General features: G+C 41.9%; 1 protein-coding gene across 1 annotated transcript in view; it reads right to left on the bottom strand.

The window, feature by feature from the left end:
- Positions 1-12,774, bottom strand: part of smg1 (SMG1 nonsense mediated mRNA decay associated PI3K related kinase) — a 179,823-nt gene that overhangs the window by 139,710 nt on the left and 27,339 nt on the right. Inside the window, exon 8 of the mRNA XM_046069927.1 lies at positions 2,823-2,895. Within this exon, the coding sequence (XP_045925883.1) occupies positions 2,823-2,895 (73 nt within the window). The remainder of the gene's footprint in view (positions 1-2,822; positions 2,896-12,774) is intronic.

Raw genomic sequence — 12,774 nt, 5'->3', positions numbered from 1 at the left:
CGTCCCAAACGTCTTCCATTTGAGGATTATGGAGGCCACTGTGCTCTTAGGAACCTTAAGTGCAGCAGAAATTTTTTTGTAACCTTGGCCAGATCTGTGCCTTGCCACAATTCTGTCTCTGAGCTCTTCAGGCAGTTCCTTTGACCTCATGATTCTCATTTGCTCTGACATGCACTGTGAGCTGTAAGGTCTTATATAGACAGGTGTGTGGCTTTCCTAATCAAGTCCAATCAGTATAATCAAACACAGCTGGACTCAAATGAAGGTGTAGAACCATCTCAAGGATGATCAGAAGAAATAGACAGCACCTGAGTTAAATATGAGTGTCACGGCAAAGGGTCTGAATACTTATGACCATGTGATATTTCAGTTTTTCTTTTTTAATAAATTTGCAAAAATTTCTACATTTCTGTTTTTTTCTGTCAAGATGGGGTGCTGAGTGTACATTACTGAGAAATAAAATTAACTTTTTTGATTTTTGGAAAATGGCTGCAATGAAACAAAGTGAAAAATTTAAAGGGGTCTGAATACTTTCTGTACCCACTGTATATTGTTGAATATAAAAAACACCCTGCGCCGGAGAACTTTAAGCCCCGTCTACTTTGCAGTTTTTACTTATTCCCACAATTTCATCACAAAATCACAGCCCCAAACATCGTAACTTTCATGGCAATTTTTTAGAAAAGTTGCTGCAAAATCTGGCTCCTCGATAATCGCAAAAATCATTATCACTTTATGAATCATTATGTTGGCCATAATTGAAATCATGATTATTAACATTACTGATTGACTTAGAAAACATCATGCATTTGTTGAACTTTTAAAACTGAAAGCTTCATTTCTAAATGATTATGCATTAACTTCAAACAGCATCTTGGAGTGCAAGAGGATGACAGCAGCGCAGTGTTTGCCCAGACACAAGAATTTCCCCTCGGGGATCAATAAAGTATTTCTGATTTCTGTTGACGGGCTTCCGTCTGTGTGCGCGCGCTTGTGTGTTATGGTTGGCCGATGTCTACACAATTTCCATTGGACAATGTCTACATTGAAACATCGGGATGGACGATGGCATCGGGGGCAGTCATCTTGTTTGCATGTGTTCATATAGACTGTTAAAAACTTGGTAGCCTATGACGTTACAAGTCGCGGTGCAAATTTTGCGAGCACAGGTAAAGCAGCAGTGAACACACAGGGTGGACGGATTAATGGAGTAGACGGGCGAGGGGGGAGAGAGAAGCGGGGCCAGCCAGTGTGTTTACTTGAGGTGGAGGCCTCCTGTGTGTCTGAGTATGGGGAGAAATTTAGAATAATGTTGGTGGTGATTAAAACCTGCTTCCACATTTTTTGCCGGGGGACGGTGTTTTACAATCCTTACAGGGCTCACTAAGAAATCCATCAGACAGCTGCAGCTGATTCAGAACGCTGCTGCTCGAGTCCTCACTAAGACCAAAAAGGTGGATCACATTACTCCAGTTCTGAGGTCTTTACATTGGCTTCCTATATGTCAAAGAATTGATTTCAAAATCCTGCTGTTAGTTTATAAAGCACTAAATGGTTTAGGGCCAAAATACATTTCCGATCTTCTGGTTCGTTACGAACCATCCAGACCTCTCAGGTCGTCTGGGACAGGTCTGCTGCCCAGAGTCAAAACTAAACAAGGAGAAGCAGCGTTTAGTTATTATGCTCTGTATATTTGGAACAAACTCCCAGATAACTGCAGGTCTGCTGAAACTGTCAGTTCTTTTAAATTAAGACTGAAGACTTTTCTTTTTACCATAGCATTTAATCAAATATTTAAGATTTTTCTTTTTATTTATAACTTACACTGCACTGTAACTTTTACTGTCCTGTTTTCTTTTTCTTTGTTTTTAGCTTTTTATCATTGCTTTTATCCATTTAACTCTATTAACCCTGATTGTAACACTGTAACTTTTATTATATTTTATGTTGCTTTTAAACTTTTTTATATTTCCATGTTGCTTTTATGTTTTATGTAAAGCACTTTGAATTACCTTGTTGGGGTTGGGCTACACACTGTGTACAGACAGAGTGTAGCAGAGCAGGTGACAGCTGAACTACTTGAGTGGACAACAACTCGTTACGTTACACTGAAATTAAACCTTGTTATGTCGGGAGATGCAGTGACTTAAACCAACGCAGAGAAAAGTTTAAATCCGGTAATACATTAGAAGACGGGGACACAGTGAATATTTGACAAGCCCAGACCAGGTAAATCAAGGCTTAACACACTTATAATATACATTACATTCACAACAATATAATAAGTAAATTGTTAAGCTATTAGTAGAGGAAAAGTTATGAAGTGTAAAATGACTTAAGCTAATAACGATGACTAGCAAGTTGTAGTTGTTTTAACCCCCTCAAGTTGGCTCGAGCTGAACTGCAACAAACCTGGCTAAGACAGCATTTGGGCTTTTAGGGAGGGGCAGGGCGTCGCTGTAAAGGAAAGGATGCACTGGATTTATAAGACGACAAAACAAGTTTCATTGTGAAACAGCATGTGGCGCAATAATCGTATGATTTCGATTACCTTGTTTTTATAATCATTGGAATCCGAAGTTGTGATTAAAATTGCACAGCCCTAACAAAAGCGAATGTTAAACATCAGACGCACACATACGGACAACTAACAACATGGCTGAACAGCCTCCTGTGTAGACAAGACATTAAATGCATTGTTCAATTAATTAAACACATTTTTCCCCAAAAATGTGGAATACACCAATGTCAGTTATTACCAGCAGAGAGAGCCAAAAAGACAAGTTTGAAAATGTTTTGAGTGCCAATAAAATCCAACTGACCTGAGACTTGCTGAGTCAGTGACTGCTTCTGTGTGTGGTCAATGTGCCAGCCTACCAAGATGTCCACTGTGTCCTGTGGAAAAACAGCAAACATCAATAAGCTATGGAGTTGGCATTAGTTGGCATTTTGCCTCACTGGTCCCCGGCTCAATAGGCGATCCCTTCAACCCTGCCCTAAGAATCTCTCTTATCCATCTTTAGTGTCCTCCTTCTCTTAGTCCTGCATTTGGGTCTACTAGTCTAGCCATAACTAGGGATGCACAAATGAAAATTCCTGGTCGAAGTCGAAACAGAGTGATGAAAAACTTTACCCTTTTTACCACTGCATAAATTAAGTCAAAATGTGCTTTTTCAGCATCAGTCTTTCCCACAGGATTTGGAGAGACTATGGTGGATGGTAGGGGGCGGCCCCGCCGATTATCATGGCGGATATTCAGCATTTTACCAATAATCTGCATCGGTCATTTCAAAATTAGATAGCTATTATAATCAATCGGCTCTGCTGCAGCCGCCTTTCTCCGTCTCACCACTCTGTGAGCTCATGCAATGTCCCGCCCACAGTACTAGCTCACTGGTTACAAGTCGCGAGTAAAACCTGAACACTGAATATAGTGTGGAAGCAGCAAATAGAATGAGCGAGCAGTCACGCTGCAGCCCCTCCCTTCCTCTCTTAGCAGAGCTCTGCAAACATACACAGAGCGAAGTGAGTGGTTAACTACGTCTGTTACTGTAAGTAAGCAGCAAAACCAGCAGTAGTAGTACTAGTAAAAGGCTGATACTGCATCAGTACAACAAACAGGAATGTGTTCTAAGCAATATTTAATCTGCTCTCTGTCTCATCCCCCGCAGCTGTGTTTCGGTCTACACAAGCACATGTGCTAGCTCGGCTAATAGCTAGTTTGTTATAAACTAAAAAACTAAAAATAAAGCTAAGACGAAATCTCTGTCTGTAGCCTATTTAGCAGAGATACTATGTACTTTAAAATTTAGGTTGTTAGGTCCATTTATTGTCACAATGTAACATGTAATGAAATTGTGTTTTGTAACTCCCTTCTGCTACACAGCAGACAATATACATACAATACAGAAGCAATTATAAAAATGGTCAGAACTGAAGTCCTTTGGATGAGGGACGAAACGTCTTCCAGTATCTTCAACCAAGTCCAGTTGCCCTTGACTTTAACCTTCGTTGGATAACTATGACCTGGATGACTGAGAATCTTCATAGACATCTACAAAAATGTTAAACAAAAATAAACAATCAGTGGAGCAGTGCTGAGGATGAATCGGAGTTTAAGAGTCTGACAACTTGGGGGAAAAGCTGCTCTGCAGTCTGGTGGTACGGCAGCAGAAACTTCTGTATCTCCTCCCAGAAGGCAACAGGCTGTGGCTGGGTGGGTACTGTCCTTCAGTATCCTTTGGGCTCTGCAGACACCTCACCTCACTGATATCACTGATGCTCAGGAGATGGGTACCAATGATCTTCTGAGCAGTCTGAATCACCCGCTGCAGAGCCCTCCAGTCCTGGGCCGTGCACATCCCATGTTAGTGATGTTTCCAGTCAGGATGCTTTCTGTTGCTGCTCTGTAAAAGCTGACAAGAACTTGGCGTGAGAATTTGGCCTTCTTAAGCTTCCTCTGAAAATCCAGTGGTTTCTGAGCTTTCTTCAGCAGCGTGGAGATGTGAGACGACCATGTCAGGTTCTCTGTGATGCTGATTCCCAGGAACCTGAAACTGTTCACCTGCTCCACCGATCTAGACAGGAATGTGTGTCCTTATCTCCTTCTCCCTGAAATCAATGATCAGCTCCTTGGTTTTGTTGACGTTGAGCAGTAGGTTGCCCTCACCACTCTACAAGATTATCAATTTCCTCCCAATATGATGTCTCATCGTTGTTTGAAATCCAGCCGATGATGGTGGTGTCATCTGCAAACTTCTTTTTAGGCAAGTACTTATAAAAGTACCATTTTCTATTATGTCTTATATTGTTTTTAATCTTTAACCTTTTATTATTATAATACTCATCCCAGTCTGTCCACATGTGTAGGGTTCAGGTCAGAGATTTGAAGTTGTTTTATTGTTTTCCTCACTAGCTGTTCCTCGCCTTCCTTTGACTGGGACCAAGTGGGAAACTTCCGATCTGAGACGTGAATCCAATGCGGAAGTGCCTTAAACCTGCATTCTATCAAACGGCCAATTTTTCTTTTTTTCAAATCAAATCATTTTATTATTTGTCCCAAATGGGCAATTTGTGCTGCAGCAGGCATATTAACACACAACAAATATAAAAATATGACAAACATACAATACAGAAACCCCCCCCAATTGAACGCATACACCGGGTTCTTTACACCAACGCTGATCATCCAAGCTAAAACACTGACCCTTTGTGTTATATACACATCACCCTTACGCAACATATCTGTCTCAGTCTGACAGTTATGAAATATATGTACACCTAATCCAATATATCATGCCACTAACCTTCTGCACTACAACAATTATCCCACACTACCAGTATGATATTTTCACAACTTTTACCCAACATAAAATATAACCACTGCAGATAAGATACCACAGATATGTATTATATCCTATCAGTACATTCCAAAACCTCCCCGATCTCTTGACATGATTGTCGTCAACCATCCCCCTATCATCAATCAATAGGGTGGTTACCTCCTTCTGCTATTGCCGTTTGAGGCTTGAATGGAGACAGGGATGAAGGAGCGATATGGGGCTTTAAGCGCAGGTCAGATGGTAGAAGAATATACTCAGTTAAGAGGATGGGCACTATCTGAGCAAATAGCAGTTGCTTTTATAAGCACACATTTAATGAATATGTAGTTCAGACTGCTAAACTAAACTCCCACCATCTTTACTGGCTACTTTAGTGATCTTAGCCAGGGCATTTTTCACTTTGATTCCAAGTTGCCATACCAGCAGATAATGGAAAATGAAATGACAGCTTCAATTAAAGCTCTATAGGATAATGACATTAGAGTCTTCTAAAAATTCAATCTGAAATTTAGTAAGTTTCCTTAAACAAAAAATGTGTTGTTGGCCCTTTTTGCATAGCAGTTCAGTGTTAGTCAAATTTCAGACGATTATCAAACATAGTGCCCAAATATTTCAAATTAGAGACCATATCCACTTGTAGCAGCGGAGGTGAGGCAAAAAAATTTTTTTGCGTGCGTAGTATGTCTGATTAGAAAGCTCCAACACAACATGTCTCAGCAGTATTGCTCATGCAGTATTGTCCATGAGCATGCGATGCACATTAGAATAGTTAGTAGTAGTAATTTCAGTGTTTTCCCATAGGTTTTTGAGAGCTTTAGAGGAATGTGTTGGTGGTGGTCGTGTTAGTCATGGTCACGGGTTTGGGGGACCTGCCCCAAGAAAATTTTAAGTTTTTCAATGAAAAATATGTAATTCACATCATATTGAGCCATTATTTTCACCATCTCTCTGAACAAATAGCTAGAGCAGATAATAAACAAACAAAACCCAAAGATCAGTCTACTGGAGGAACTACAACCTTTAGATCTGGAGAAAGTCATTTGGTTGGTGATGTTGCTCCACAGTGATGGCACAGCATGTTTTGGGCGTCGCCCCTAAGCCTTAACGGCAGGAAAACCCTGTTAATATGACCTCAGAATCATTATATATACACGACTGTTCATGTTTGCCTTTTGTGTCTTCATTTTACAGCTTTTGACATTTATCTGTAGACATTAATATAAAAAAAAAAAACAAAAAAAACACAGGCAACATGAGAAACCTCCTCCCTTCTGAGGTGCATTTTATTTGCACATTAAAATCCAAAAAGAGACGTCTCCTCATTAGCTTAAAAGGACTACTTTGCATCACTAATTAGCTTTACTAAGCTCAGCTTCTCCAGTCACCTCCGTCCTTTTTCCAAAACCACTTTTTCAGACTGAAAAATAATTGAATCAGTCTGTACAGGACAGAGCTGCAGGCCACGTCAGTTTAGTCTAAGTTTGTAGCTGATGTTCTGAACACTGGACAAGTAGGCAGTAATAAAATACAGCTTCCAGTTACTTTCTATAAATTGAGCTAATGTTAAGTTGCATAGCAGCTATGTAGCTGCTGTAGAAGCTGCTCAGCGCAGTCTGAAGGGGAGGGGAGATGTTCGCTAACCGGCTTCACTTTTCCAGCAGGTGGGAAACAGACTTTTCTTGGTCTTGAGAAGCTAATACACTGTAACAGACACCGTACATTTACTGCCAGAATATTTTCTTCCACTCACGTTCACTGTCACTTTCTGCTGCTCAGACAAACACTCACTACGTACGAGCGCCTCCCGATTGGAGTTACGTTGCTCTTATAGGCTAAAAGTACCTGTCTCGTAGATGTCCTTTGAAGAATGAGGAGAGGAAGCGAGCCATGCATTGATATAACGACTATGTGAAATTGTAGCGCCGTTTCTTCTACATGCGCTCCTGAATGCATATAGGGGAAACACTGGTATCCACTGCCTGTGCTTTGACAACACTATTCTGGGTGACTGGATGGGAACGTCTGAAATCTATACACGGAAGCTTCCGGTCTACAATATGAAGCCGATGCAGAAGTCCCTGAAACATGCATTCTATTGAAAATCCAGCAGGGGTCGACTCTTCTGGTTGCAAAAAGAAGTCCGGCTACATTAGAAATAATGGGAAAATGTTTCTACTTCTCAGCTGAACAATTAGCCCAGTAAACACTTTCCTGTTGAGTTTATGGTCTCAGTCGCTAGTTTCAAGTCTTCTTCAATACAAAATAATGTTCATTTAGTAAATAATGGTCCCATTTATTTTAAAATGGACCAGAAAGCAGAGTATGTTTCAGGGCAGGATTATCTATGAGTGACAAGTCAAGTACCATGGTGACCTGTCAATCAGGCTAGAGCCGACTCGCACCCGTGGCACTGAGTAAATTTAGCCAGCACCGTTGAAAAAGCTTATTAGGAGTCGGCTGTTCACTTTCTCTGGTGAGTACATTTAGTTTTAAGACTGTTGTTCGCTAGACAAAGTTATCATCTCCGTTAAAATGACAGTTAACGGGAGTTACAGATGCGGATGCGGCCATGTGCGGAGCAAGCTAGCTAGCTCCGCACACGGCCATTAGCTCCGGCGTATCATCACTTCCGGGCACTTCCTGGTTGCAAAAACTCGACATGGCGGTGACCTACCGGCCAACCTCGAGGCTTCAAAACGGCAGTCCACAAACCAACGGGTGATGTCACGATGACTACGTCCGTGCGTGCGTGTGTGTATATTTATTATGAATGTTTAGAGTCGTTAATAATTTATTACACTCAGCAGAAGTAGCATTCATTGAGATTCAGCAAACAAATATGCGGTGATAATTGTCGCTTCTAAAGCACAGTATCTGAAAAAGGACCTTTAAGAGGTGAATGCATAATTTGGCAGAACAGATGTAGGCTACCTGCCAAGATTTGCATCCACCTCTTTTCTCAGCACAAATGAGCGTTACCATACTGACTGACCATCGCTCCGGTCCTGGATAAGAACTTACACGGTGAGAAATGAATAGATAAGTGTGAAAAGACAAAGAGTGAGACTGAACAGAGTGGAGGAAGGATAAATAGGCCTAGATTTTACACCCCGTTCAGGCAGAACACCTCTATTCATGTGTAACCTTACAAGTGGGGTCCAGAGGGAGCCTGAAGTTGAGTTGGCTCGCGGACAGACGTGTCCTAGTCTTAGTGCCGTGCCCGAGAGTTTTTGGGGATCCAGCTGATAAGTTAGCTTTGCAGCGCATAGCCTCAGACTTTAACCAAACTTAGTGGACCCATTAACTGCTGTGTGGTGCCAGGGGCAAACTGACTAGAGACAGTATGTGGAAGTGTCAGAGTAAAGCAAGGACTGAGTGTGACACCGCTCCCTTGTTACACTCCCCAGCTAAAAAAGACGTAAACTCAAATCGGACAATTTAATAAGTGGGTTGAATTTGGATTCCCAGCAAAGGGGAGCTTTAGCCTACATCAATTCCAGCAGCTGAAGATACGTTTAGAGGTGGAGGAAAGGAGAGAGGCAGATAAACATGCAGCCTTGTCCAAGAAACAGCAGAAGAAAAATCATCCATTTAAAGCAGACTGGAAAGCTTACATGGTATGGAGGGAAGAGGCAGAGTTGAGGGAGAGGAAGAGCACTTTGAGAACTTTGCTAAGCAGATGGAGCAGTTTGCCAGAAAATACCAGTCCAACATAATGAGCAAAATGTTCAAGACGGATTTTTCCAAGATAGCAGACTATTTAACAGATGTGCCGACAGGAAGAAGTGATTTACAGCCATGCAGACGATGCTGGGTACCTAGATGCAATCACTGGACTGACGATGGCTGGCAGAGGCGCTTTGCCAGTGCAGATGAATCTGTCAAACATCACTGCTGTGGAGCAGGAACCAACAGAGACCTGTAGGGCGTATCTAGCCCATTTGACAGAGGCTTTTAATGTCCACATCGTTATATTGGCTGATGGGGGCTAATCTGATGCTCCCGTATGAAGTGCACTTGAAAGAGAATTTCCTGAGAAATCTCCAATGGGGTGAGGAGTGGCTGTGTTGAATGGAGAGTAGTGCCGCTTGAAACGCTATTTGAGCACGCGCTGACCATGTTGAGGACCAGCTGAGGGAAACAGAAGAAGCCGGAGGACGCACTTCTCCCCACGTTTAAATTTCTCACCGCCCCAGGCCGAGAGGAGCCTCGCCCAGTCCGCCGCAAGAGGGGTGGCCAAGGGGGTTTTGGAAGAGGACGCCCGGGTTACTGGGAAAGTTTAGCCGACCCAGATATTTGCTGGAATTGCGGAGAAAGGGGATATGGGCGGGATGAATGTCCGCAAAAAGAAATAAAGAGGGGTTATGTGAAATCGGAATGAAGGAGTGGAGGCAGAGCAAACCCTGGGGACAGACCGGCTCATCTCAAACTGTAACTGACTATGGCAGGACATCCTGTGGTGTTTTTAGTCGACCCCGGGGCCACCATATCAGTTTTGATAAAAATCGGCTGTACTAATTCCACCAAAGAGAAGTGGACAATTCTGCAAAACTGTGCGGTCAGGAGGTATCCCTATTTCAGAACAATATACGACACAATTGTCATGCACGCTGGATGAAACACTCACTTTTGTTATCAGAGAACTGTCCTATTAACAGCTAATACACCTTTTTGTAAACATTTGAAAACCCTCTCAAGTATGCATTAAAGATTTTATATTATATAGGTAATGCAATGAAGCCATGTACAATTACATGAAAACAAATAAGACGATGATAGTAACTGAGCCCTCTAGCGTTTCTCCTGTTCTGGCACTTTTACAACTACTTTGATAGCTGCTGGAAACTGCGTAACATGTTATGTACAGTGGACGAATAGTCTGCAGACACACAACCCACACAGTTGCAGAACAACATGTAGTGTTTTTACAAGTGCAGCAACAGAGAGCTTCAGTTTACAAGCTGTTAGCAAGTCAGACAGACAAACCAAAGCTAACTCAATTGCATTCACTATATACATACACATTTTCTTCAATCAAGTTTCCCCCATAAAATACAACCAGAATTCATAGTGACTGGAAAATCTCTGCAGCGCTGAGCCAAACAAACCCACTTCATTCTGCGCATGCATGCCTGCTTCTGGGAAACTGTTGCTAACAGTATTTGCCGTGAGTTTAAAAGGGGCGTGGTAACCAAACCCAGTTACCATGGTTTATCATTAAACCGGTAATCGTTTCATCCTTAGTTAAAGTGACCAGACAGCAATTACCACTCAAATGGTGAAATACAGTCCAGAGGCAGTGAGCATTGTTTATGAGTGGGCTTTGGCGCCATCTATTGTGTCTGCCGTGGTACCACAACTCACTGCCTTCGTAAAAACAACACAGTCCTCTGAATACCAACCAAATGACTCCCTGCCAAAGGCGTCACTTTGTACTGAAAAGTGGTGGGGACATTTAAGGGTTCAGATTAGGGGTGTGACCAAACACTTAGTCCACGACACATGATAATGCACAATATTGGAGTCACGAGAACAAGACCACAAAATACTCAAATGCTATTTAGAAGAACTATTCATTGATGAAATAGGGTATTTGAATGGGGGGTTGGGAGTCCTCCCCCACAGTTTTGAGAATTAAACACTTAATTTCCTGCATTCTAGAGACATTTTGTGCACCAGCTTATGGTGGAAATGTCTACTGATATGAAAAGGAAACAAAATTCATGTGGCCGGTGGCAACTCATAATAGGCAACAAAAATATCAAATATAATGCATTAATCAGTAGCTTGTTCTTTAGCCTAAGTTACTTTTGTTTTGGACAAGGTAGATCTGTTTCTTCTGTATTTATATTGTATTTCATGTTTTCCTACTGTGCAAGTAAACCTCTCTCATGGAATTTTTATTTGTTATTTAACATTTCTTGCGAGCTCATTTTCAGAAAGCTTTTAGGAAGTGCTTTCAAAAAGTGGTGGGGACAGCATCCCCAGTGTAAATGACACCTATGCTCCCTGCAAAGCACACTTCTGAAGGACAGGATGAGGAATTTGAGAAATTATGGAATAGGGACAGTCCAAAGGTAGAAACACAGTATTACAGTATGTTTATTGGACAAGCAGGGCTGCCGCATGTGACGTTGGCTAAGTCTGCTGATTGGAGATTGAGGGATTTGAGGAGATGTATTCACACTTTGAATCGGCTGACTGACTAGTCTGTCAAATGGGATCCGAAAACACTGTACAGCAAGGAGGGTGATGAATACAAAACTGTATTGCAATACAATGCAAATTATTTAAAAATTATACAATGTAATTTTCTGGATTTTTGTTTAAGATTCCGTCTCTCACAGTTGAAGTGTATCTATGATAAAAATTACAGACCTCTACATGTTTTGTAAGTAGGAAAACCTGCATAAATGCGTCAGCTAAATGAAAATGTAATGTTATTAACATAACACTGCTGGTGGTTAAGTTGGTTGAACTGTTGAGGTAAGTCCAGTAACAGGTTTCTCAGGCACCATGGGTATTAAACCAGTTTTTGATTTATTGCTACAGGCTGGAGTCATTGTCTCATGTCCCGACTCCCCTGCGCGCACACCCATTTTTCCTATAATGAAAATCTGTGAAGAGGATCAACCTACAGAATGGCGGTTTGTCCAAGACCTGCAGTTAGTCAACGCAGCTGAACACCCTTGCGAGCACCAGAAGTGGCAAAACCTCACACAATTTGGTCATCAGGTTCCACTAGATGCCACACATTTTTCAGTATCGGTACACAAAGATAGCCAGTAATGGTTTACTTTCTCCTTTGACAGGAAAAGCTACACGTGGTCGTGCTGCCCCATGGGATACTGCAAATCAGGAACATCCTGTCTAAAAATGATGCAGAAAAACTAGTCCATGCATTTGTTACTTCTAGGCTGGATTACTGCAATTCCTTATTATCAGGCTGCTCGAAAAAGTCCATTAAGACTCTTCAGCTGATCCAGAATGCTGCAGCACGTGTTCTGACAGGAACCAGGAAAAGAGATCACATTTCTCCTGTCTTAGCTTCTTTGCATTGGCTTCCAGTAAAATCCAGAATAGAATTTAATATCATTCTTCTTACCTACAAAGCTCTTAATGGTCAGGCACCATCTTATCTTAAAGAGCTCATAGTACCTTACTACCCCACCAGAGCACTACGCTCCCAGAATGCAGGGTTACTTGTGGTTCCTAGAGTCTCCAAAAGTAGACTAGGAGCCAGAGCGTTCAGCTATCAAGCTCCTCTCCTGTGGAACCAGGTTCCAGTTTGGGTTCAGGAGGCAGACACCATCTCCACATTTAAGAGTAGGCTTAAGACTTTCCTCTTTGATAAAGCTTATAGTTAGGGCTGGCTCAGGTGAGTCCTGAACCAACCCTTAGTTATGCTGCTATAGGCCTAGACTGCCGGGGG

The sequence above is a fragment of the Micropterus dolomieu genome, linkage group LG02 (assembly GCF_021292245.1).
Source record: "Micropterus dolomieu isolate WLL.071019.BEF.003 ecotype Adirondacks linkage group LG02, ASM2129224v1, whole genome shotgun sequence".
NCBI classification, from domain to species: Eukaryota; Metazoa; Chordata; class Actinopteri; order Centrarchiformes; family Centrarchidae; genus Micropterus; species Micropterus dolomieu.
This window is presented reverse-complemented; position numbering and strand designations above follow the sequence as displayed.